Source organism: Pipistrellus kuhlii, unplaced genomic scaffold, assembly GCF_014108245.1.
Source record: "Pipistrellus kuhlii isolate mPipKuh1 unplaced genomic scaffold, mPipKuh1.p scaffold_m20_p_84, whole genome shotgun sequence".
Classification (NCBI taxonomy): domain Eukaryota; kingdom Metazoa; phylum Chordata; class Mammalia; order Chiroptera; family Vespertilionidae; genus Pipistrellus; species Pipistrellus kuhlii.
The window spans coordinates 177,126-202,446 of NW_023425589.1; the positions used below are offsets into that span (position 1 = coordinate 177,126).

General features: G+C 60.7%; 2 protein-coding genes across 4 annotated transcripts; one reads left to right on the plus strand and one right to left on the minus strand.

Annotated features, from left to right (window-relative positions):
* On the minus strand, positions 1 to 9,100 carry TULP2 (TUB like protein 2). 3 transcript variants are annotated; one of them, XM_036425677.2, is made up of 12 exons: positions 8,653 to 9,100; positions 8,267 to 8,299; positions 7,796 to 7,847; positions 6,779 to 6,905; positions 6,125 to 6,262; positions 5,705 to 5,824; positions 4,494 to 4,597; positions 3,166 to 3,480; positions 1,779 to 1,891; positions 1,273 to 1,387; positions 1,087 to 1,185; positions 1 to 606 (listed from the first exon to the last, which is right to left on the minus strand). In XM_036425677.2, exons 2-12 carry the CDS (start codon positions 8,296 to 8,298, stop codon positions 289 to 291), a joined length of 1,533 nt encoding a protein of 510 aa, XP_036281570.1. In that variant the 5' UTR covers position 8,299; positions 8,653 to 9,100; the 3' UTR covers positions 1 to 288. The 3 variants fall into 3 exon arrangements, with proteins under 3 accessions (XP_036281570.1, XP_036281568.1, XP_036281569.1); XM_036425675.2 differs by having other exon boundaries at positions 6,779 to 6,944; XM_036425676.2 differs by lacking the exon at positions 8,653 to 9,100 and having other exon boundaries at positions 1 to 160; positions 435 to 606; positions 6,779 to 6,944; positions 8,267 to 8,336.
* A 150-nt stretch (positions 9,101 to 9,250) lies between these two features.
* Positions 9,251 to 24,673, plus strand: NUCB1 (nucleobindin 1). The gene is made up of 13 exons (XM_036425681.2): positions 9,251 to 9,368; positions 9,763 to 9,902; positions 12,462 to 12,569; positions 15,339 to 15,471; positions 17,583 to 17,686; positions 19,486 to 19,671; positions 19,948 to 20,038; positions 20,702 to 20,760; positions 20,999 to 21,091; positions 21,180 to 21,272; positions 21,501 to 21,671; positions 23,420 to 23,525; positions 23,924 to 24,673. Exons 2-13 carry the CDS (start codon positions 9,774 to 9,776, stop codon positions 24,034 to 24,036), a joined length of 1,386 nt encoding a protein of 461 aa, XP_036281574.1. The 5' UTR covers positions 9,251 to 9,368; positions 9,763 to 9,773; the 3' UTR covers positions 24,037 to 24,673.
* Positions 24,674 to 25,321: the final 648 nt, after the last annotated feature.

Here is a 25,321-nt window from a genome sequence, read left to right on the forward strand (position 1 = left end):
TGTGGACAGGGTTGTATTTTATTGGGTTACTCACACGCCAGTTTCCCATCGAAACTGGACAAGCAGATAGCAAAGGCTTGAAGTGGGCAAAGCGGGAAGCAGAAGTCCATGGTGAACAGGTCTGGGGCCACGCGGCCGAACTGAAGCACCAAGTAGTGGGCTGAGGAGGAGGAAGTTAGAAACCCCGTCAGACACTTTCCCTGCCCAGACCCCTAAGAGCTCAGAAGACTAAGGGGCTGTGCAGCCTCGCCCTTACTTTGCCAGGAAGCCCTATGAGTGCCGTATAAACTACAATTCCCAAGAGGCTTTGCAACAGCGTGGAGTGGGCCTTGCTGAGAGAAAACCTTGAGTGTTGATGGGAGGAGTAGTTCTTGTCCGTTGGTGTCCCCCGTTCCCTCCACCCCCGGGCCCCAGCCCAGTTGCTAGGAGCTCACGGTCATTGGGATACACAATCTGGAAGTTCTTGACGGAGGCCTGAGTGACTCGGCCGTGGAAATTGAGCACGTAGGCGCCAGCGTTGTAGCTCCACGATGGGACTTTGTTCTGCAGGAGGATCAGCCCCTCGTTGGCCCCCCGTTGGACCCGATTCATAATGCAGTCCCGTTCCTAGAGGGCAGAGTAGGGGCGTGGAGACCCTACCACAAACTAGTATGTTTGTTTTTAAAAAAAATATATTTTATTGATTTTTCACAGAGAGGAAGAGAGAGGGATAGAGAGCTAGAAACATCGATGAGAGAGAATCATCGATCAGCTGCCTCTTGCACACCCCCCACTGGGGATGTGCCCGCAACCAAGGTACATGCCCTTGCCCGGAATCGAACCCGGGACCTTTCAGTCTGCAGGCCGACGCTCTATCCGCTGACCCAAACCGGTCCCGGTGGGTTTTCTTTTTCTCTCCGGACACACAATTTTGAGTCCCTAGCCTCCCCTCCCTGTGACACACAAATCTGATAAAATCCTCCGGGCTGCCCTTGTGACCTGCAACCATGGTCCCCCTCCCCCTCCCCGCTTAGGACCTAGGACCCCGTAACCTAGCCCTCTGTCCCCCCCTATGCACCCAGAGATTCTCAACCTCAGCCAACTCACACTTTGTGGCTGGAATCTGATTCTCTTGTTCTGGTCATCTATTCCTGGGATGATCACAGACATTCTCCGGGGCCCTTGGAATCCAAAGACGTTGGTCTCCTAGGGGTATGAGGCTCTAGTTGGCCTGGCTCCGTCTCCCTCCCCACCATTCTGCGCCACCCACTCTCTAGTCCCCAGAATACTTACGTAACACACAACGCCCAGCTCCTCCCTGATCCGATCATTGTCCGGGATGAAATACTTTTTTTCAGGATTCATCCCACCGTCGAAAATGGTAAATTTGGTGCCCAAGACATTTGATCTACTCCGAGAAGGCCGTGGCCAGAATAAAAATAATCACCATTACCGTTGTGCTATACGTTAACTGCTTTCCCCATGCCATCATATCAATTCTTCCCATCCAGTCCTCTACCCAAGACTCATTTCCGTGGATGAGTCCCAGCCCTGTGATTCATGATTTTCCATCTCCTGCTCGGCCTTTTAGGAACTCTTGTCCCTCTAATACCTGTTGGTTATTATTAGAGGGAACTCCTACTCAGGAACGTAGGAGTCCCAGCCCCTTGCCTTTGAAGAAGTCAAATGTCTTAAATGTCATCCGATGCTCCAAAACCTTCCATTCTATTTCTAACCACCCTGGGGTTACAACCTGAAGAACGTCAGAGCCCACCAGTCCCTGAGAGGGCTCTGCCTACCGAACTTTGCCCACAAAGCTGCTCCCTTCCCGAGACAGGTCTGTGGGGTCCAGGGAAATGAGATAGTTAGAGGTTGTGCTCATTTTTCTCTTTCGCCCAGCCAGAAGGAAGTGCTGTGGATGTGAGAACAGCCCATCAGATTCCATTTCGGGTACAGGATAGGGCTAGGGGTCCAAAGACAAGGAAACGTTATGTCCGTGGGGGGGACAGAGGAAAGGGTAACGGGGTGATAAGCGTCCCATGGCTTGCTGGGAGATGTAGTTCTCACTGCAGGAAGTCATCAGCTGGGTCCTGAAGGGGAACTACATGTCTCCCCTTCAGGCAGAGCCAGGCAGGCCTGACTCCGGACAATAGGAAAGAGCCTCACTTTGAACATTACAACAGGCCTTCAGTAGGTGTTCCATCTTGGAAAAGTGGATCTGGCTCTGAGTCGGAAAAAGCCCCTTTCTGGGAGAGAGAGTGCCACAAAGAGAGGGGAATGGCCCTGACTGGTTTGGCTCAGGGGATAGAGTGTCGGCCTGTGGAGTGAAGGGTCCCAGGTTCCATTCCGGTCAAGGGCATGTATCTTGGTTGCAGGCACATCCCCAGTGGGGGGTGTGCAGGAGGCAGCTGATCCATGTTTCTAACTCTCTATCCCTCTCCCTTCCTCTCTGTAAAAAAAATCAATAAAATATACTTTAAAAAGGGGGTGGGGGAAGATGGCTAGGCTGAGAGGGGCATGGCTTGACTCTGGATAGGCCAGCGTTTTTCAACCGCTGTTCCGCGGCGAGATGTTGCCTGGTGTGCTGTAGGTGCAGACAAGAATTTTATAATTTTTCACTATTTTGTTTGCTTAATATTTCATAATAAAGTAATTATAAAATACTTTCTTTGTGTTTATTTGATTCCTATTCAAGAGAATTACTTTATATATAGTCAATATAGGCACAGAGTTAAATTTTTTAACATTTTCTAATGGTGGTGTGCCTCGTGATTTTTTTTCATGAAACAAGTGTGCCTTTGCCCAAAAAAGGTTGAAAAACACTGGGATAGGCAATCCACCAAGGGCAGGGCTTGGTTCCTGAGGGGGCAGGGTTTATACCAGGATTGGGTGGGGCCTTATAGCCGAGAAGGCTCTTTTTGGACCGACAAAGATGGGTTGTGGAGGTGTGTAAGGGTGAGGGTTTGGATCCCGACAGGGCGTGGCCTGAGTTTGAGAAAGCCGTGCCCGTCTGCTCAGGGGGCGGGCCTTGGCTGTGGGATGGGGCAGGGCCTTGGCCGCTGGGCTCTAAGGAGCTCAGTTCTGGGAAGCTTTGGAGCTGGAGTTGACAGGTGATGGGCAAGGCCTTGGATTCGCGAAAGTCAAGCCCCTGAGAGGTGGGGGCTTGCCCCCGCAGCCAGACAGCACCTTCTGGATGTGGCCATTGATCGACTCCAAGTAGAGGTAGTAGAAGGGGAACAAGCCCTTGTTTACGCCGCGCTTGTCGCGGCTGATGCAACACTGCAACTTGCAGCCGCGCGGCGCCGGCCGCAGCACAAATTCTTCCATGTCCTCGCCGAGCCCAGGGCCTGGGACGAGGAGAGACGAGGGGGACGAGCTCCCCGCCTTGCAGAAGCCCCCGCCGCCCTCGCTGTCCAGGGCCTCGGACATCTCGTCAGCCATCCCTGGGACAGTCCTCACTGCAGACTCCGGTTCCGCCTTCTTCTCTTCCAGGTCTTCTCCCTGGCCCACATGCCAAATTCAAGTCGGGGTGCAGCCCAGCCCAGGCCACGCCCCCTGTTCCCGTTAGTAAAACCCTGATTGGCCAGACCAGCTCAGGGTTACACCCACTCTCGACCATGTATTCTGCCTATTGGTCAAACTCGTAGGCCACTTGCTGATTGGTCAAGGATTCCACCCAGCCAAGCCCCACTGGCTTCCCTCCTTCCCTCTGCTGCCCAGCTCACTCCGTCTACCAATTGGAGAATTCCTTTGCATGGCCCATTCAGCTAAAACAAGTGCTGAGATTCAATCTAGATAACTTAATATGGCCCGGATCTATCCAACTGAAACTATTTTGTTGTTCTTACTCCTCACCGGAGGACATATATGTTTCTCCTCCCCCCCCCCCCCCCCCCCCCCCCCCCGTTGATCTTTTTATAAAAAGAAGGGAGGGAGAGAAGGGGAGAGAAGAACCACCATCTATGGGAGAGAGACACATCTACAGGGGATCAAACTTGCAACCCACGATGCTCTGACCACTCAACACACTGGCCAGAGCCCAGCTGAAACTATGCATCTCACGTTCATCAATACCAACTGGCCTTCCCTATGGCTGAGTCACCCTCCCCCCAAGCTCACTGCCTTTGGGTTTTGATGTGCTCACATCTCTTCAAATCCTCTCGACCAGGGGTCGGCAAACTCATTAGTCAACAGAGCCAAATATCAACAGTACAACGATTGAAATTTCTTTGGAGAGCCAATTTTTAAAAAGTTAATCTATATAGGTAGGAACATTGTTATTAATTTAATTAGGGTACTCCTAACCTGGCCTTTGCTAAGAACTCAAGGGGGCAAAGAGCCGCGTGTGGCTCGCGAGTCGCAGTCTGCAGACCACTGCTCTAGATGGTAAATGGGGCACTCACAGAGCTGTCAGCACAGGCTCTACCCACCAGGAAAGGGGGCCTCTGATTGGCTGCAGGATTTTAGCACCACCCTCCTCTGCCTCCATCTGGATGAGCTGTGCCACCTCTCACCCTGTTGGAGCCAGAGTCTCCACTTCCCCCATCACCATCCCTTCCAGGCGACTCGACTTCATCTCCACCATCCTGGGAATCGTTCTCGTCCTCTGCACTGGACTCTAAGGGATGGAAGAAGCCGGAAGAAGACTGAGCTGGGGACACGTGGGTCCCAGGAGCCTGGGACGCTGACCTCCCTCATATGCAGGGGGTCTACTCAGGCCCAGAAGCCTCTGCCTGCCCTGGGCCTAAGGACAGTGTGGGATTTGAGCTCCCCCTTTCCTTTGTGCCAGACAGAGCAGAGGAGAGACTAGGGACCTAGGATGGGGGTGGAGGAAGAGTGGAGTTTTGGGGTGATCATTATGATTCCTGTTTTGCAAGAGTGAAATAGTCATGTCATGAGAATAAAATGTCATTGCAATGAAATATTAAAGAACAAAAGGGAAGCTCTAGCTGGGTTGGCTCAGCGGATAGAGCGTTGGCCTGTGGACTGAAAGGTCCCAAGTTCAATTCTGGTCAAGGGCACAAGCCCAGGTTACGGGCTCCAACCCCAGTAGGGGGCGTGCAGGAGGCAAACAATCAAGAATTCTCTCTCATTGGTGTTTCTATCTCCCTCTCTTTTCTTCTCTGAATAAAAGGGAGGCCAAACTCCGTTTGGCTCAGAGGATAGAGCGTCAGTCTGCGGACTGAAAGGTCCCGGGTTCGATTCCAGTCAAGGGCATGTACTTGGTTGCGGGCACATCCCCAGTAGAGGGTGTGCAAGAGGCAGCTGATTGATGATTCTCTCTCATCGATGTTTCTAGCTCTCTATCTCCCTTCCTCTTCCTCTCTGTAAAAAAGAATAAAAGGGAATGAAGTACTGATAATACCACAACATAGATGAACCTTAAAAACATGCAAACATGAGAAGCCTGTCCTGAAAAATCATGTTCTGTTCATCTGAAACATTGAGACTAGGCAAATCAGAAGAGCCAGAAAGCAGGTTGGTGGTTGCCTAGGGCAGGGAGAAGGGGCGCCGGTGACTGGTAAGAGGTACAGTTTTCCTCTGGGGGTGGTGAAAATGCAGGGAAATTGATTGTGGCGATAGGTGCGCATCTCTGCAAACATACTAAAGACCGTGGAATTGTCCACGTCAAATGAGTGAATTGTATGGCGTGCGAACCATACCTCAAAAAGGCGGTTACCGTGGGGGAGGGGAGCAGAGGGCCTGAAGATGTCCCCCAAATTACCATGTCGTCGTTGGGGTATCCAACCCCCCATGCGTCTTATCCTCGGGGGCTCTCTGAAGGGAGGGCGGAAGGCGGGCACATCGTCCACGAAGACCTCCTCCAGCTCCGGGTAGAAGTCGTCTGTTAGGCAGGAGAGAGAAGGCCCCTGGAGACCGGGTCCTAGGGGAGGGGAGCGCTGGAGACTCAGATGACTGGGTGTTGGAGAAGGAGAAGGTTCAAGACCTGGACTTGGTGTGGGTTTCAGGGTCCCTGGGCGGGTGTGTGTGTGCGCGCAGACCCTGGGAAGGGGGTGGGGGGAGTGAGGAGGGGAAGGGTCGGCACTCCAGGCTCATTTGCAGATCAAGGAGCGAGGTTCCAGACGCCTGGGTTCTAGCGGGAGCGGAGTTCTAGAACACAGGCGGCCTAAGGGCTTGCGAGTACCTGCTTCCGTCGGGGACGCCAAGGGGCTGGGCTCGGGGCGGCCATCGCCGTCACAGCTCATGACGCCCTGGGCGCTGTGGGTACCCGCGTGCAGATGTGCTTCCGGCACGTTCTCCCGGAGGAAAGGGTTCCGGAGGCCTGGGAGACAGGGCAGAGGCCTCTAAACTGCGAAGACCTGCCTCCTCGCTGGGCTCCCAGACACAGCCCCTGCCGGGATGGCCCCCCCACACCACCGCCGCCGAGGCCCATTCTGAACGCAACCTTCACTCCAAGGCTCAGGCGGGGACAGCCCGACCCCTCAATTGGTTGTCGTTGTTGTTTTTTCTTCCAGATCCCTCAATTGTTGTAAGCCAGCCGGGTTCTCGGTCGGTAGAACCTGGTTTCTAAGTTACCCAGGTCCCCGCTCGGCTTTGCCAGTTCCAGCTCTGGTCCTGCTTTTCCAGGCCGCGCCCCCCAACTCTGCCAGGACCCGCCCCAGCCCTCCACAGACCCCGCCCCACGCTTTTGGTTGGTCCCGGACTCGCAGGCCCCGCCCCTCGTGGCCTTAAAGGGCCCGCACCCGCGCTCTCCCCGGGGTCCCCCTTGGCTGCTGTGACTCCGGCTTTTGCGGGCTCTGCTCGGGCGCTCCTGGCCTCCGAGGGGGGGTCCCCTCACCGCTGTTCCCCGCGAGGCGCTCCGACCTCAGGCGCGGCCGGCAGGACCGCAGGGAGGCGTCAGGATTGGCCTTAACCATGAGGAAATCTTGGCGTTTCCGCCGCTGCTTCTTCTCAAAGAGCCGCCGCTGCGGGAGCGGGAAAGGGGTGTGTGGGGGCCGGGAGTCCTGCGGAAGACTCGGGTGAAAATGGGCCTGAGGAAGGGGAGCCCCGGGGGAGGGGAGCCCCGGGGGAGGAGGGCCCCGGGGGAGGGGAGCCCCGGGGGAGGGGAGCCCTGGGGGAGGGGAGCTCCGGGGGAGGGGAGTCCCCGGGGAGGGGAGCCCTGGGGGAGGGGAGGCCATGGGGGAGGGGAGCCCTGGGGGAGGGGAGCTCCGGGGGAGGGGAGTCCCCGGGGAGGGGAGCTCTGGGAGGGGAGGCCATGGGGGAGGGGAGCCCTGGGGGAGGGGAGCTCTGGGGGAGGGGAGCCCTGGGGGAGGGGAGGCCATGGGGGAGGGGAGCCCTGGGGGAGGGGAGATCTGGGGGAGGGGAGCTCCGGGGGAGGGGAGTCCCCGGGGAGGGGAGCTCTGGGGGAGGGGAGGCCATGGGGGAGGGGAGCCCTGGGGGAGGGGAGCCCTGGGGGAGGGGAGTTCTGGGGGAGGGGAGGCCATGGGGGAGGGGAGCCCTGGGGGAGGGGAGTTCTGGGGGAAGGGAGCCCAGGGGGAGGGGAGCCCCGGGGGAGGGGAGGCGGTCTGTATCCGTGGAAGAGTTTTTGGAATCCAAGCCCTCAGTCTCTCCTTTCCTCCTTCCTCAGCACTTGGTCCCTTCCGCCCCCAGGACCTGGGCCTCCTGCCCCAGAGCCCTTGATCCTTAGAAGTTTTGGGGTCTCGTCCCCAAGGTCTGCTTCTTTAGGACCCTGAATTCTTACTTTCTCATCTCCCAATCGCAGAACCTGAAGTCCCTGGGGATGGGCTCCCAGGGAGCTGTGAAGGGGCCCCGGGGGTGTGTATGTGTGTGTGTGTGAGGGTTCTCAGCACAGTACCTGCTGTTCCAGCTTCTGCAGCCTTATGGCAGCGAGCTCGTCCCACAGGACCCTGAGACAGAGGCAGGCTTGAGGCAAGAGTAAGCAAGGCAGCTTGGTTGCCCCATGGGCAGCCCAAGTCAGGATTCTGAGCACTTGTGAGGTCACAGAGGAGACAGACTCTGAGCCTGTCCCTCGGTTGTAAAGCTCCTCCCAGCACCGATGGGCTAGAATCCCAGACGCCAGGGCCCTCGGGTCTCAGAACCCAGGAGTCCAAGCCCCTCCCCTCTTGACCCATTGGTCTTCATCTTAGGATGCTCCCTTTAGGCAGGACTCAGAAGTCCAGGCCCCCAGCCCCTCCCAGCAAGGCTGGTGGTGCTGAGCCTGCGAAGGCGGTGAGGGGCCAGAGCTGAAAGTGTGGGGGCATAATCAAACTCTCGGTTCCCCGGGCACCCCTTTGTCCACTCCTGCCCATCCTGCTGCCTTACTCACTCTTTTTTCCACGGGTCATTCTCCTGAGACATTCTGGAGAAACAAGGAGAAGTCAGGACTCAGGCCCCACATCCCAATGGGCTCTGTTTCTCCCCCCCCCCCCCCCCCCCCGCCCCAACGTCGGATCTTAAGCTCTACATTTTATCCAGGAATCAGGAAGCCTGGATGCCAGCACCTGTTCCTGTCCAGGGAAACAGCGGCCTTATTCCAGTTTTTGGCCCAGGAGTCCAATTCTCTCTCCCCCAAATACCTCTCTCCTACACCCAGGCTGGGAATTCAGAAATCTGGGCCCCAAACACCAGACCACCAGCACCCATGTATCCCCATCTACCCCCACCCCCGCCCGCCCCCTGCTCTGCCTCTTTGGCCAACTTCTATAAACATACCTGACTAATTTGAGGGGCAGCTGGGGACCTACTCTCTGGGTCTCCGCGAAAATAAAGCAGGGGAATAAAGAGGGCTCCGAGCGAGGAGCGATCCCCTGCTCGGATCTCCCGCAATCCCCTCCCTCCGATTCCCTCGCGCTCAGCTTCCAACAAAGCAATGACCCCCGGCTTCGGCCGCAGCCAGGCTACCCTGCTCAGGGGGTTCTAAATTGGAAGGGGGTGCGAGTGTTCCTTAAAGAGACCGCGGAGAGGTCGCCGCGCAGGCTCGCTCTACCCCTCTCACTCATACAAGGAACTTATCAGGCGACCCGGACCATTGTTATGGACTGGTAACTTGCCGCCACTTCTAGAAAAAAAACACACATGGGAAAACTACAACTCCCATGAGGCAAAGGGGCCAAGATGGTGCGGAAGTTGTGTCATTTCACCCCGGGGCCTGCAGGGGGTTGTAGTTCGCCGTGAAAGTCTACGTACGCCGCTTTCGCCTAAGGCGCAGGAAATAATGTCAAGAGCTTGAGCTTCCGAGAAAGGAGGCGCGAGTCTTTCGAGAAAAGGCGAGCGGCTTCGACAAAAAGGGGCGGGGCCTCTAGGCAAGAACCGAGCGTGGGCCAATCAGATAGCCGGAGGCGGGTCTTTGGCGGGAAAGTGGGCGTGGCCTGGGGGGAAATCGCAGCGGAGCTCCCAGCCCGGGAAAACGCCCTCTGCGGGAAGGAGAGGTGAGGGGCTGCGATCTCTAGGCTCCTGGGTCCCGGGAAGGAGGGGAGATGGAGGGCTAGAGGGCTGGGGGCTGGGTTCCGGAGGAAGATGAGCTGGGCACCAGCTCTCCTAGATCGTAGGATTAAAAAAGGGGGGGCCTGGGGCACCCAGACCTGAAACCCCGGACTCCTGAGTCAGGGAGCGAAGAGGCTGCAGGGAGCCCGCACTCTGGGGTTTGAGGGAGGACAGGCCGCAGGCTCGGGATGTTGGGTCCCGGAAAACCAGCCGCTTTGATGCTTGACTCTTGGAGGGGAGGAGAGCATGCGGTGCTGGGAGGAGGGAGTGTGGGGTGACTTGCGGGTCCAGGGAAGGAGGAGGCTTGGGACAGACGTCCTCCACGCTCCGCCCGCACAGGTCAGGCCGCCATGCCTCCCTCCGGGCCCCGCGCCGCCCTCCTCCTGCTGCCGCCGCTGCTGCTGCTGCTGCCCCGCGCCGCCCTGGCCGTGCCCCTGGAGCGGGGGGCGCCCAAGGAGAGCCCCGCCACCGACAGCCCCGTGAGTGGCCCGCCCTGCCCGCCAGCCAGGTGTCCGCAGGGCTGCGGCCGTCCGGCGGACCCGTGGCCCCGGATGGACACTCCCCCCTTCCCTTTTCCCCCCTCTCCCCACCCCACACACGGCGTGGAGTTTGCCGGCCATTCTCTGTAGTCGCCGGGCTTTGACGTGGGGAAACTGCGGCTCGGGGGAGGCGGGGGGGGGGCGGGGGGAAGAGCAGATGTCCAAGTCCCTGACTCCGACCTGTGGGAAATCAGACCGGATATTGAGTGAAAAGTCGGCATCACCTCCCCCTCTCCCCTGCTACACACACACACACACACCTAAACCTCTCTGTCTGGGGTATTTTGGACTCCCCTCTCCTCAAGCAGGAATTTGAACAAAAGAACTACATTTCCCAGTAGCACCTTGAACAGGTGTTGTTGTGTTGTCAGCTCGCCGGGCAGCGCTCACTTCCTGGAGCTCCTGGCAGTTGTAGTCCCAGTGACAAAGGGGCTTAGGAACCGATCGGTTAAGTAATCCAATACGTAGGTTTGTATCCATCGCTGGGAAACATTTGCCCTTAGGGCGTTTGGTACTTGGAACTTGAACGATTTCCTCCAGGCCAGGCCCTGATTTATGACCGGAATCCTCCCTCTAGGAACCGGCCTGTCACTATCTCTGGGACAGACTGTGCCAGGCTCCTGTGTGGCTGATCCCCACCCAGTGACTGAGGCCTCTGCCCAGGGAAATCTTGGCAGACACAGAAGGGCACCTGTGCTGTGCCAGCACAGCCAAGGGTTCCGGGAGCCTGAGGGAGGGCGGCCAAGGATGTAGAAAAGACAGACAAAGAGAATAAGCTGGGTCTGGCTGAGGCCACAGAGAGAAGATCCAGACAGCAGGCTGAGCCTTTATTTAAAAAAATTTTTAAATATATTTTTACTGATTTCAGAGTGAGGAAGGGAGAGAGAGAGAGAGAGAGAGAAACATCAATGATGAGAGAATCATGGATCAGCTGCCTCCTGCATACCCCCCACTGGGGACTGAGCCTGACCGGAAATCGAATCCGGGACCCTTCAGTCCACAGGTCTATGCTCTGTCCACTGAGCCAAACCAGCCAGGGCTGAGCCTTTATTTTATAGCCAGAGGTAAACAAGGTAGGGGTCACCATAGTTACTATGTTCCTGTGAGTTTCACTTGTTTTGGCAGCACTCGCTGCACCTCCCACTGCCCTTTAGCTGCCCAGGAGGGATCTAGGGAGAGCCTTAAGGACAAGCTTAATTAGCTAATCGGGCTGTGCCCTCTAAGCTGGGACTTGTCTATGGCTTTGCCAGCAGTTCAGTCCGAAGCTTAAGCCTATAGCCGCTCCCTACAGGCATCTTTTCCTTATTCACTTCACACCTTTCTTGAGCATCTCCTGTGAGCCAAGCTCAGGGCTAACGCAAGCCCAGTCCCGTCCCAGGCCAGCCTAGCTCGCTGGGCTCCTGCAAACGGACAGGAGGAGTGATGGCCGTTGAGGGGAGATCTGAAGTTCAGGGAGGGCCCTCGGATTCCGGGCGGAGGGAGTAGGCTGGGCAAAGGCTGTGAGGTGGGAAAGGCGAGTGTGGCTGGAGCTGAGTGAGCCAGAGAGGGGCCCAGGCAGGTCACGTGGGGCCTGTGGGCCATGGTACAGAAGGTCTTTGCACTGAGACTCGTGGAAAGCACAGGATGTTATAGACATCAGCAGGTGGGTGAGGAAACTGAGGCGCAGAGGGACTGAGTAACTTGTTCGAGGACTAAGGTTGCCGGTTTCAGCAAGTAAACACAGGATGCTGAGGCAACCTGGCAGTCCTGACAAGACTTCAGCCACTGTGTTTGGCTGAAAAATGGTCCCCAGAGATGTCCCCGCCCTCATCCCTTGAGCTTACATATATATTACCTTCTGTGGAGAAAGCGTGTTTGGGTGTGACTGAGTTGGCATCTTCCCCCCTCTCCCCCCCCCAAAAAAATATTTTATTGACTTTTTACAGAAAGGAAGGCAGAGGGCTAGAGAGTTAGAAACATCGATGAGAGAGAAACATCGATCAGCTGCCTCCTGCACACCCCCCACCTGGGGAGGAGCCTGCAACCAACGTACATGCCCTTGACGGGAATCGAACCTGAGACCTTTCAATCTGCATGTCGAGGCTCTATTCACTGAGCCACACCGGTTTCGGCACTTCATGTCTGTCTGGTTCACTAGCCGTCTCCCCTGTAGCAGCACCTGCCACGTGGCAGGGCTCGGAGGATGCTGAATGAATGAATGAATGAATGAATGCACGCGTGTTCTCTGCTCGCCAGTAAGTACCAGTGCGTCTGCTCGGGAAGCCCCACGTGGTGAGCGGCGTTGGGCTCGCCTTTGCCCTTGTGACACACGTTTTGTCTCCACTGCAGACCTGGGCCGAGGTGAGAGCCGGGCCCGGGGGTCAGCAGGTGCCCGGGGTTACGGAGCGGCTGCTGGCTGCAGATGCAGCGCTTTACCCGGGGGCCGGCCTCCTGCTCCCAGTGGGGACGCCGTGGAGCAGGGTGCAGGGACTGAGCTCCTCGGCCCCCCTTCCCTCCCAGGACACCGGCCTGTACTATCACCGCTACCTGCAGGAGGTCATCAACGTGCTGGAGACGGACGGGCACTTCCGCGAGAAGCTGCAGGCCGCCAACGCCGAGGACATCAAGGTGGGCTCAGGGCCAGGGTGTCGGGGGCCCCGTGGCTCCGGCCCGCACACACCGGCAAGGGACTTGGGTAAGATGACCAGACATCCCGCTTTTAGCGGGACAGCCCCGATTTCTAACAATTTGTCCCGTGTCCCGCGACGTTTTAAAAAAGTCCCGATTTGCCCTAACCGGTTTGGTTCAATGGATAGAGCGTCGGCCCGCGGACTAAGGGGTCCCGGGTTCGATTCCGGTCAAGGGCATGTACATTGGTTGCAGGCACATCCCCAGTGGGGGGTGTGCACGAGGAGCTGATGGATGTTTCTCTCTCATCAATGTTTCTAGCTCTCTATCTCTCTCCCTTCGCCTCTGTAAAAAAAAAAAAAAAAAAAAAAATCAATAAAATATATTTTAAATAGATAAATGAATTAATTAAAAATAAATTTAAAAGTCCCAATTTTTTTGTCCCGCGTCCCGCGGCGATTTTTAAAACGCCGCGGGACTGATTGTTAGAGATCGGGACTGTCCCGCCAAAATCGGGACGCCTGGTCACCTTGACTTGGGGAACAGTGTGTGGTTCGGCGCCGGGGCGGAGGTCCCGGCTCCCAGCCTCAGCTCCGCCGCCTACCAGCTCGGTGACCTCCCCTTGCCGTGCCTCAGTTTCCCCGCTGTGAAACGGGTTCGGGTTTGGTGTGTCGCAGGCTAGACCTGCACAGGGTTTCGGCAGCCGCCGTAGGTGTCCTCCTGAGTGAGTGCCTGAGCGCTCAGCACCGAGCACAGAGCTTTCCGCTCCAGGAGGATCCGCCCTGATCATGCCCGCCTCAGAGGAGTGTCCCTGGCGGGACAGGAGGGTGGGTCGGGCCTGGGAAGCAGGGTGGGAGGCGTCCCGCAGAGGCCCCGCTGTGAGAGGCCCGGGTGGCCCTGCCCCCAGTGACAGTCGCTGGAACCGGTGGTGGGATGAGTGGCGGGAGGCGGGGACAGGGACGGGCAGGCCGAACGCCCACCTGAGGGGCCAGGACCTGAGGGGCCAGGACCGTGTCTGGGGCCTCCCTGGGGCCCTCGGGGGCACGAGGGAGCAGGTGGGAGGTTCCAGGAGCCCGTGCCTGCCCCGCCTCCCCTGACCGGGCCCCTCTCTCCCCCTCCCCCTGACCCTGCCCCTCTCCCCCTCCACCCCTGACCGTGCACCTCCCCCGGACCTGCCCCTCTTCCCCTCCCCTGACCGTGCCCCTCTCCTCCCCCTCCCCCTGACCGTGCCCCTCTCTCCCCTCCCCCTGACCGTGCCCCTCTCTCCCTCCCTTCCCCCTCCCCCTGACCGTGCCCCTCTCCCCCTCCCCCTGACCCGTGCCACTCTCCCCCTCCCCCTCCCCTGACCGTGCCCCTCTCTCCCCCTCCCCTCCCCCTGACCGTGCCCCTCTCCCCCTCCCCCTGACCGTGCCCCTCTCCCCCTCCCCCTCCCCCGGACCGTGCCCCTCTCCCCCTCCCCCTGACCGTGCCCCTCTCCCCCCTCCCCCTGCCCCCCCTCTCCCCTGACCGTGCCCCCTCTCCCCCTCCCCCTGACCGTGCCCCTCTCCCCCCTCCCCCTCCCCCTGACCGTGCCCCTCTCTCCCCCTCCCCCTCCCCCTGACCGTGCCCCCCTCCCCCCTCCCCCTGACCGTGCCCCTCTCCCCCTCCCCCTGACCGTGCCCCTCTCTCCCCTTCCCCCTCCCCCTGACCGTGCCCCTCTCTCCCCTTCCCCCTCCCCCTGACCGTGCCCCTCTCCCCCTCCCCCTGACTGTGCCCTCTCCCCCTCCCCCTCCCCCTGACCGTGCCCCTCTCCCCCTCCCCCTCCCCCTGACCGTGCCCCTCTCCCCCTCCCCCGACCGTGCCCCTCTCCCCTCCCCCTGACCGTGCCCCTCTCTCCCCCCCCCCTGACCGTGCCCCTCTCTCCCCCTCCCCCGACCGTGCCCCTCTCCCCCTCCCCTGACCGTGCCCCTCTCCCCCTCCCCCTGACCGTGCCCCTCTCCCCCCTCCCCCTGACCGTGCCCCTCTCCCCCCCCCCCCCTGCCCGTGCCCCCCTCTCCCCCTCCCCCTGACCGTGCCCCTCTCCCCCCCTCCCCCTGACCGTGCCCCTCTCCCCCCCTCCCCCTGACCGTGCCCCTCTCCCCCTCCCCCTGACCGTGCCCCTCTCCCCCTCCCCCTGACCGTGCCCCTCTCCCCCTCCCCCTGACCGTGCCCCCTCCCCCTGACCGTGCCCCTCTCTCCCCCTCCCCCTGACCGTGCCCCTCTCCCCCTGACCGTGCCCCTCTCCCCCTCCCCCTGTCCGTGCCCCCCTCCCCCTCCCCCTGACCGTGCCCCCCTCTCCCCCTCCCCCTGACCGTGCCCCCCTCCCCATCCCCCTGACCGTGCCCCTCTCCCCCTCCCCCGACCGTGCCCCTCTCCCCCTGACCGTGCCCCTCTCCCCCTCCCCCTGTCCGTGCCCCCCTCCCCCTCCCCCTGACCGTGCCCCTCTCCCTCTCCCCCTCCCCCTGACCGTGCCCCCCTCCCCATCCCCCTGACCGTGCCCCTCTCCCCCTCCCCCGACCGTGCCCCTCTCCCCCTGACCGTGCCCCTCTCCCCCTCCCCCTGTCCGTGCCCCCCTCCCCCTCCCCCTGACCGTGCCCCTCTCCCTCTCCCCCTCCCCCTGACCGTGCCCCTCTCTCCCCCTCCCCCTGACCGTGCCCCTCTCCCCCTCCCCCTCCCCCTGACCGTGCCCCTCTCCCCCTCCCCCTGACCGTGCCCCTCTCCCCCTCCCCCTGACCGTGCCCCTCTCTCCAGAGCGGGAAGCTGAGCCGGGAGCTGGACTTTGTCAGCCATCACGTCCGCACCAAGCTGGACGAGCTCAAGCGGCAGGAGGTGTCCCGACTTCGGATGCTGCTCAAGGCCAAGATGGACGCGGAGCAGGAGCCCAGTGAGCAGGGGAGGGGCTGGGAGCAGGAGCCCAGTGAGCAGGGGTGGGGCTGGGGGCAGGAGCCCAGTGAGCAGGGGAGGGGCTGGGGGCAGGAGCCCAGTGAGCAGGGGAGGGGCTGGGGGCAGGCCCAGGGAGCAGGGGTGGGGCTGGGGGCAGGCCCAGGGGGCAGGGGGGGGGCTGGGGGCAGGCCCAGTGAGCAGGGGAGGGGCTGGGGGCAGGAGCCCAGGGAGCAGGGGTGGGGCTGGGGGCAGGCCCAATGAGCAGGGGTGGGGCTGGGGGCAGGCCCAGTGAGCAGGGGAGGGGCTGGGGGCAGGAGCCCAGGGAGCAGGGGGGGGGCTGGGGGCAGGAGCCCGGGGAGCAGGGGTGGGGCGGGGGGCAGGCCCAGGGAGCAGGGGTGGGGCTGGGGGCAGGAGCCCAGTGAGCAGGGGTGGGGCTGGGGGCAGGCCCAGGGAGCAGGGGTGGGGCTGGGGGCAGGAGCCCAGTGAGCAGGGGAGGGGCTGGGGGCAGGCCAGGGAGCAGGGGTGGGGCTGGGGGCAGGAGCCCAGGGAGCAGGGGTGGGGCTGGGGGGGCAGGCCCAGGGAGCAGGGGTGGGGCTGGGGGCAGGCCCAGGGAGCAGGGGTGGGGCTGGGGGCAGGAGCCCAGTGAGCAGGGGTGGGGCTGGGGGCAGGAGCCCAGGGAGCAGGGGTGGGGCTGGGGGCAGGAGCCCAGTGAGCAGGGGTGGGGCTGGGGGGCAGGAGCCCAGGGAGCAGGGGTGGGGCTGGGGGCAGGCCAGGGAGCAGGGGTGGGGCTGGGGGCAGGAGCCCAGGGAGCAGGGGTGGGGCTGGGGGCAGGCCCAGTGAGCAGGGGTGGGGCTGGGGGCAGGCCCAGGGAGCAGGGGTGGGGCTGGGGGCAGGCCCAATGAGCAGGGGTGGGGCTGAGGGGCAGGAGCCCAGTGAGCAGGGGTGGGGCTGGGGGCAGGCCCAGGGAGCAGGGGTGGGGCTGGGGGCAGGCCCAGGGAGCAGGGGTGGGGCTGGGGGCAGGCCCAGGGAGCAGGGGTGGGGCTGGGGGCAGGAGCCCAGGGAGCAGGGGTGGAGCTGGGGGCAGGAGCCCAGGGAGCAGGGGTGGGGCTGGGGGCAGGAGCCCAGGGAGCAGGGGTGGGGCTGGGGGAGCAGGAGCCCAGTGAGCAGGGGTGGGGCTGGGGGCAGGCCCAGGGAGCAGGGGAGGGGCTGGGGGGGAAGGAGCCCAGGGAGCAGGGGTGGGGCTGGGGGCAGGAGCCCAGTGAGCAGGGGTGGGGCTGAGGGGCAGGCCGAGTGAGCAGGGGAGGGGCTGGGGGGGCAGGCCAGGGAGCAGGGGTGGGGCTGGGGGGCAGGCCAGGGAGCAGGGGTGGGGCTGGGGGCAGGAGCCCAGGGAGCAGGGGTGGGGCTGGGGGGGCAGGCCAGGGAGCAGGGGTGGGGCTGGGGGCGGGGCCAGGGAGCAGGGGAGGGGCTGGGGGGGGCAGGCCAGGGAGCAGGGGTGGGGCTGGGGGGAAGGAGCCCAGTGAGCAGGGGTGGGGCTGGGGGGAAGGAGCCCAGTGAGCAGGGGTGGGGCTGGGGGGGAAGGAGCCCAGTGAGCAGGGGTGGGGCTGGGGGGGCAGGCCAGGGAGCAGGGGTGGGGCTGGGGGCAGGAGCCCAGGGAGCAGGGGTGGGGCTGGGGGGGAAGGAGCCCAGTGAGCAGGGGAGGGGCTGGGGGGGCAGGCCAGGGAGCAGGGGTGGGGCTGGGGGCGGGGCCAGTGAACAGAAGTGCGGGTCCAGCCCCTCCTCCCTCAGACCCAGGGGTCCAGGCCCCAGCCCTCCTCCCTCAGACGTTTCTAGCTCTCTTCCTCTCTCTCTTCTCTCTGTAAAATATCAATAAAATATATTAAAAAAAAAAAAAAGAAACATCAATGAGGGAGAAATATCGACCAGCTGCCTCCTGCACACCCCCTACTGGGGATGTGCCCGCATCCAAGGTACCTGCCCTTGACCGGAATCGAACCTGGGACCCTTGAGTCCGCGGCCGACGCTCTATCCACTGAGCCACACCGTCAGGGCCAGGGCAGGGATTTTGAAGGAACGTTCTGTGAGCTGAGTTTCCCCTTCTTTCCCCTCCTTCAGACGCACAGTTGGATCACCTGGGCCTCCTGAAGCAGTTCGAGCACCTGGATCCTCAGAACCAGCACACGTTCGAGGCCCGGGACCTGGAGCTGCTGATCCAGACGGTAGCGTGAGGGGGGCACAGGCGGGGGACAGGGAGCTCTGGGGGGGATGGAGGGGGGCACAGAGCCCGGGACGCAGGCCGCTCACCTCTGCCTGGCATTCCCGAGGCCGGCACTGGAGAGGGCCTGGGGCAATCTACCCTGCTTCCCCGAAAATAAGACAGTGTCTTATATTCATTTTTGCTCCCAAAGATGCGCTAGGTCTTTTTTTCAGGGGATGTCTTATTTTCGGTAAAACCCCTTCCCAGAGTGAAGGCAGCAGCACGGGCTCGGTTCCACCCAGACCTGGCCTCATCCCTCCTGGGCTCTGGCTTCCCCGCGTGGCTGGGGGTGGGCGCTGTGCCCTGGGAGGCAGAATAATGGCCCTCACCAGACTCCTGCCAGCCGGCCTGGCCGGTGTGGCTCAGCTGGCTGGCGCCGGCCTGCACCCCGAGGGGCTGCCAGTTTGATTCCTGGTCAGGGCGCATGCCCCGTTCCAGTTTTGATCCCTGGTGGGGGGCAGGCAGATGAAAGATGTCTCTCTCTCTCTCTCTGTCTCTCCCTTCCTCTCTCTTCAAAAAAATCAATGAAAACGTCTTTAAAGACCGGCCAAGGTGGCTCGGTAGTTGAGCTTTGACCTATGAACCAGGAGGGTCCCCGGTTCAATTCCTGGTCCGGGCACAGGCCCAGGTTGCAGGCTCGATCCCAGTGTGGGCCTGCGAGAGGCAGCTGATCAGTGAGTCTCTCTCCTCATCGATGTTTCTCTCTCTCCTTCTCCCTTCTCTCTGAAATCATTTTATATATCTATATCTATCTATCTATCTATATAAAGGTGGATATAGATATATAGATATATAAAATCTTTAAATTAAAAAAAAAAAAAGTCCAGCTAGTGTGGCTCGGTGACACCTATGAACATGGTACAATTTCCAGTCAAGGGCACAGGCCCGGGTTGTGGGTTCAATCCCCAGTGGGGGGCATGCAGGAGGTAGTTGATTAATGATTCTCTCTCATAACTGATGTTTCTATCTCTCTCTTCCTCTCCCTTTCTCTCTGAAATCAATAATATATATATATATTTATATTTTCTTTATTAAAAAATATATTTTATTGATTTTTTTACAGAGAGGAAGAGAGAGGGATAGAGAGTTAGAAACATCAGATGAGAGAGAAACACCGGTCAGCCGCCTCCTGCACGCCCCACACTGGGGAGGAGCCTGCAACCAAGGTACATGCCCTTGACTGGAATCGAACCCGGGACCCTTCAGTCCACAGGCTGACACTCTATCCAATGAGCCAAACCGGTTAGGGCAAAAAAATATATATTTTTCAATCTTAAAAAAAAAGGCAGGGATTGCCGAAGCCGGTTTGGCTCAGTGTATAGAGCGTTGGTCTGCGGACTCAAGGGTTCCAGGTTAGATTCCGGTCAAGGACATGTACCTTGGGTGCAGGCACATCCCCGGTGGGGGGTGTGCAGGAGACAGCTGTTCAATGTTTCTTTTCATTGATGATTCTAGCTCTCTATCCCTCTCCCTTCCTCTCTGTAAAGTATCAATAAAAGATAAAAATAAATAAAATAAATAAATTATTTATTTCTCCAAGATCTTGACATTGTGGGGGACTTGAAAGAGGTGAGTTAAAGGAACCCTCCTAATCTCTTTTGAACAAAGAGGCCGTGTTATGGGGCAAGAGTGAGCCAGAGACCAAGTGCCGTGAGATCAGGACAGGCGACCCAGGTTCTGAGTCAACAGCCTGGCATTTGAAGGTGTCACATTTGACCCCGGACGTAGAGGTGAGACGAGGTGACTGTCTGCCTCCCCCAGGCCACCCGGGACCTGGCCCAGTACGATGCGGCCCATCATGAAGAGTTCAAACGCTACGAGATGCTCAAGGAACACGAGAGGCGCCGCTACCTGGAGTCGCTGGGGGAGGAGCAGCGGAAGGAGGCGGAGAGGAAGCTGGAAGAGCAACAGCGCCGGCACCGAGAGCACCCCAAAGTCAACGTGCCTGTGAGGAACATCATTCGCACCCACCTTCCCTGACATCCCCCCCACACCCCACGTCTAATTCCTTAAGCTCCACAAAGCAAGGATGTAGCTGAAAAACTACAACTCCCAGCAGACCCTGGGGCAAGAGTCCCTTTTAATGTGCCTACCTCTGCCCAGGGGCTTCTGGGAGTTGTAGTTTTCTTGATCGCGGGCCAATGACTTTGAGAGATGGGGGCATCTAGGGTTCCCTAGCTTCATCTCTTCTTACTCATGAGCCCCTCGCTCTCACCTCCACAGGGCAGCCAAGCCCAGTTGAAGGAGGTGTGGGAGGAGCTGGATGGATTGGACCCCAACAGGTTTAACCCCAAGACCTTCTTCATACTGCATGGTAAGGTGGGGAGGGTGTCCTAAGACCCAGGCTGGATTCTGAGGCTCTGGCCTCTGTAAGTGAGGACCACAGGGTTAAGACCCCAGAATGGCCATTTTTGGTAGCCTGGTCAGGAAAGGCTTTCTGGACCAGCATTGTCGAGGCCAGTGGTCGGCAAACTCATTAGTCAACAGAGCGGCACACCGCGGCTCGAGAGCCTCATGTGGCTCTCGAGAGCCACGGTTTGCCGACCGCTGGTCCAGTAGACCCTTCCACGCCGATGGCAATGCTCTGTGTTCCGATGGCCTTTGTACAGCAGCCACCCCCCCCACGTGACCATGCAGCACTTGAAATGTGGCTCTTCCCGCTAAGGAATTGGAAACCCCAGGATCCTGTGCAGAGGGGTTGATCCCTAACTCCTTCGGGATCCAGTCATCCTGCATGACAGCGGCCCCAAGAACGGTCCCACCTTCCTCTCCTCCATTCCTGGGACCCTGGTTAGAAGGGAATGGACTGTCCTAGCAGGAGGCCTGGGGTGGGGGAGGCACTGAAGCTGGAGACTTGTTACCTGTCCTCTACAACAGATCCCGTCTCAGCCCAGATTCCTCCTCCAGCTGGTCCCTCAGGGGCCTGACCCACCCCATCCTCAGCCCCCCAAGATCTGTGTGTGTGGTCTTCCCTCAGATATCAACAGTGACGGTGTCCTGGATGAGCAGGAGCTGGAGGCTCTCTTCACCAAGGAGGTGAGTGTCTGGGGTCACCCACGTGGTCCTTCCTTAGCGCCCCCTGGTGGTAAGTTCAGGAAAAACTACAACTCCCAGCAGCCCCAGGGGCAAAGAGTGGGGGGGAAAAAGGCTCACCGAGAATGTCAGGGTGCCCCAAGGTCTCATGGGCGTCAGCGTGGGTAGGGAGGTGGCGTAGCTTGGGAAAGAGGTTGCCCTGGACCCGTCCACATGTCCTCCCTCCCGCTGGACTCTGCAGCTGGAGAAGGTGTACGACCCCAAGAACGAGGAGGACGACATGCGGGAGATGGAGGAGGAGCGGCTGCGCATGCGGGAGCACGTGATGAAGAACGTGAGGGGGGAGCCGGGCCTGGAGGGAGGGGGCTGGGGACGGGGGGGGGGGGCGCAGCTCTGTGGCTCACCCTCCCCTTGCTCCCCAGGTGGACACGAACCAGGACCGCCTGGTGACCCTGGAGGAGTTCCTCGCGTCCACCCAGAGGAAGGACTTCGGGGACAACGGGGAGGGCTGGGAGGTAAGGTCGTGTCTCTCCCAGCCAAGGCCGCTGCTCTTAGGCACTGGACCCCCCACCCCCACCCCCCCAATCCCACACACAGCCCCTCTGTCCTCCGCTCTCCCTGGTCTCCATGCCCCTGCCGGCCCCCAGGGCGGGCCTCCCAGCCCCCAGCCCTCCAGGCAGAGCCCTCCACAGGGGCGGCCGCGCCGGGTCCCTGCTAACAGCCCCTCCCCTCACCCCTCCCAGACGGTGGAGATGCACCCTGCCTACACGGAGGAGGAGCTCAGGCGCTTCGAGGAGGAGCTGGCGGCCCGGGAGGCCGAGCTGAACGCCCAGGCCCAGCGCCTCAGCCAGGAGACGGAGGCCCTGGGCCGCTCCCAGGGCCGCCTGGAGGCCCAGAAGAGAGAGCTGCAGCAGGTGACGCCCTGGGGCCTGGGCCCGTGTGTCCAGATGTTCAATCACCGATCAGTCTTCCCATCAAAGTCCCGCCCTGACAGCTCCACAGCTGCCATCCTATCTAATAACAGAGCAATATGCAAATTGACCATACCTCCGCTATACCCACAAGCCAATCAGGAGCAAATATGCAAATAAACCCAGTGAATATGGCTGCAGCCACAGAGAGTAGGAGGGAGGCGTGGGTTTCCCCGGCCCAGGCTTCCACTCGAGGCTACGAAGTTTCAGTTACAGAAGGTAAACAGATCAAACAGAAATGGCGGCAGCCATGGAGCTGGAAGAGCAGGGTTGCCGCCAGCGATGGAGGAAGCCAAGTTTCTGCAGCTCTGGCTGGTCTAGGCCTCCAATCCAGACTACAAAGTTTCAATTATAGAAGATAAATAAGTTTCAACAGAAATGGCAGCAGACATGGAGCAAGCAAAAGGCTGGGCTCCACTCTAGGCTGCAAAGCTTCAATTGTAGAAGTTACATAAATCCCAAATACCAGGGTCTTCACATGGGTCACCAGGGGGCGTGGCCAGCCTCTAAACCACCACAGGCCCCTCACCCAGGCCACCCCACACCCCAAGGGAACACCTACCCTGATCCGGGACACCCTTCAGGGCACACCTGGCCTCCACCCCTGCACCAGGCCTCTATCCTATCTAATAAAAGAGTAATATGCAAATTGACCATCACTCCAACACACAAGATGGTCAAAGATCCTGCCCCTATGTGGACAAAAGATGGTCAGCAGAGGAGGGCAGTTGGGAGGGACCAGGCCTGCAAGAGAGGGCAGTTGGGGGCAATCAAGCCTGCGGGGGTGGACAGTTAGCAGTGACCAAGCTGGCAGAGGAGAGAAATTTGGGGTAACCAGGCCTGCAGGGAAAGGCAGTTGGGTGGGACCCGGGCCTGCAGGGGAGAGCAGTTGGAGGCAATCAAGCCTGCAGGGGAGAGCAGTTGGGGGTGATCAGGCCTGCAGGGGAGGGCAGTTGGGCAGGACACAGGCCTGCAGGGGAGGGCAGTTAGAGGCAAACAGGCTGGCAGGGGAGTAGTTAGACATCAATCAGGCTGTCAGAGGAGCGGTTAGGGGCAATCAGAAAGGCAGGCAGGTGAGCAGTTGGGCCAGCAGTTCTAGATTGTGAGAGGGATGTCCGACTGCCCGTTTAGGCCTGATCCTACTGGGAACCGGTCTAAACGGGCAGTTGGACATCCCTCGAGGGGTCCCAGATTAGAAAGGATGCAGGCTGGCCTGAGGGACATGAATTTCCTACACCAGGCCTCTAGTGTTGGATAACGGCAGGGGTTGTAAGAGGGAGAAAGTGGGGAAAGCAGGGACAAAGGTAGATTCCAGTAGGAGTTCAAGGAGGGCTTTTCTGCCCAAAGTGCAACCCAGGCCATGACGAGGGAGGTTGAACGGGGATTGATTTTTTACAGAGAGGAAGGAAGAGGGATAGAGAGTTAGAAACATCGATCAGCTGCCTCCTGCACACCTCCCCAGGGGATGTGCCCTTAACCAATGTACATGCCCTTGACTGGAATCGAACCTGGGACCTTTCAGTCTGCAGGTCGTCTACCCACTGAGCCAAACCAGCCAGGGCTTGAGTGGGGTCTTTATTATTAAACCCAAGTGCCAATGAGGAAGAACTGAGCCCCGCAGAGAAAGGACGAGGAGCCCTTGGCAGGATGGGGGACTCACCCTCTTGCTGTGTGACCCTCACCCCCCACAGGCGGTTCTGCAAATGGAACAGAGGAAGCAGCAGCAGCAGCAGCAAGAACACAATGCCCCAGCCCCTGGGCCCGAGGGACAGCTCAAGTTCCAGCCCCACCACACAGGTGCCAGCCTGCCCCCAGGCGGGGGAGGGGCTGGGGGCCTGGACCCCTGGGCCTGAGGGAGGAGGGGCTGGGGGCCTGGACCCCTGAGTCTGAGGGAGAAGGGACTGGAGGCCTGGACTCCTGGGTCTGAGAGAGGAGGGGCTGGGGGCCTGGACTCCTGGGTCTGAGGGAGGAGGGACTGGAGGCCTGGACTCCTGGGTCTGAGAGAGGAGGGGCTGGGGGCCTGGACCCCTGGGTCTGAGGGAGGAGGGATGGGGACCGGATGCCTGGGTCTGAGGGAGGAGGGGCTGGGGGCCTGGACCCCTGGGTCTGAGGGAGGAGGGATGGGGACCGGATGCCTGGGTCTGAGGGAGGCGGGTGGGATGTCTAGTGCCACCGTTTCCTCCCTTCATCTCCAGATGATGCTCCTGTGCCAGCTCCCGCCAGTGACCAGAAGGACGCAGTTGCTTCGGAGAAGAAGGTTCTGGAACAGCCCCCCGAGCTGCCCCCGCTGGATCCCCAGCACCTGTGATCTCGGGGAGCGCGGCCTCTGGCTCCCGGCTGACGGAGGCCGGGGACTGTCACCGGGGGAGCCGATGAGGCGGCTCCTCCCCCGTCACCACCAGCCCCACCTGCTGCTCAGCCTCCGGGCTCCTGTGCTCAGTGGGACCTTCACGGGGTCAGCTGGCCTCGGGGCCCCCTCCCTCCCAGGGGGCAAGGCTGTGGTGTCCCTGCCTTGCCGCTCCGGGTCGGGGCCACTGCAGCATCCTGCACCCCTCGCTGCCGCTGTGGGCCCCTGTTTGCTGCTTTGGGAGGGGTGGGGGTCCCCGACACGGTCCTCCGCCTCGTGTGGGACCGGCGACGCCTGGAGGACGGCGGGTGGCCCCGCCCCGGGGCCCGGCAGCAGACGATCCGCCGCCACCTGGAGGGCCGACCCCCTGACCCCGGCCTTCGGCCTCCTCGGCCTCGACCCCTCCCTGGTGGCCGGGCCCCCGCCCCTCGCCCGCGCAGCCGCTGGAGGGTCTCAGAGCTGAACCCCGTCCCCCCAGGATCAGGCCCCCCCCCCCCCGAGCCTCAGAGGGAGGCCCAGGCCCTCCCGGCCTCACCTCACTGCTGTGTGTCCTGCTGTGTGTCCAGCGCCGTCAAATACACCTCCCGGACTGGACCAGCCTCTGTGTTTGCAGCTGCTGTTCCCTCTGAGAACCCAAGTCCTGCTCGTTCTTTAAGGTTCAGCCCAAGCTTTTCCGAGAGGCTGCCTCCGGGCATCTTTCTGTTTTCTCCTGAGGAGTCCACTGCACACGTGTGCGTGCGCGCGCGCACACACACACACACATGCGCACATGCACATACACACGTGCACATACACACTTCAGTGGGATCCTTTCAGCCACAGGACAGAAAACCCAAACCTAGACTTCACAGTGAGGAAACGTTAAGGGAGAGGGAGAGGAGCCACACCCCGAACAAGAAGGCCCAGGTGGGGTGGCCCCAGAGCCTCAGGGACCGGGCCTCCCCTCGGGCTCCACCCTGGTCGCGGGGTGCTGCGCTCCTCTCATCCCAAAGTGGCTGCAGCTGCTCCGGATGTCACACCCGCCTCCCCGGCGCTGACGGCGGAAATGGACAGAGGCTCCCTGCCAGCCCCGCCCGTTCCCCACACCCCCTCTGGGAGCTGGCTGCCAACACAGCGCCAGGCCTGGTGGGGTAGATAAAGGAGCCAGACATTCCCTGGGAGGCCCATGGCCATGGAAGGACTGGTTCTGGGAAGTCACAGGTGCCAGCCCACCCTCCTCAGCTGAACTTGAATGACCACCTGCTTC

What these genes read in the sequence shown, in the direction of transcription:
- TULP2 (XM_036425675.2), bottom strand. Translation starts at nt 8,298, where the DNA reads ATGTCTCAGGAGAATGACCCGTGGAAAAAAGA. An exon ending in TGCAGAAGCTGGAACAGCAG is followed by an intron (nt 6,945 to 7,795) that starts GTACTGTGCTGA and finishes AGTCTTCCGCAG; the next exon opens with GACTCCCGGCCCCCACACAC. An exon ending in GCGCCTCGCGGGGAACAGCG is followed by an intron (nt 6,263 to 6,778) that starts GTGAGGGGACCC and finishes CCTGTCTCCCAG; the next exon opens with GCCTCCGGAACCCTTTCCTC.
- NUCB1 (XM_036425681.2), top strand. Translation starts at nt 9,774, where the DNA reads ATGCCTCCCTCCGGGCCCCGCGCCGCCCTCCTCCTGCTGCCGCCGCTG. An exon ending in ACCCCAAAGTCAACGTGCCT is followed by an intron (nt 19,672 to 19,947) that starts GTGAGGAACATC and finishes TCACCTCCACAG; the next exon opens with GGCAGCCAAGCCCAGTTGAA. An exon ending in AGAAGAGAGAGCTGCAGCAG is followed by an intron (nt 21,672 to 23,419) that starts GTGACGCCCTGG and finishes CACCCCCCACAG; the next exon opens with GCGGTTCTGCAAATGGAACA.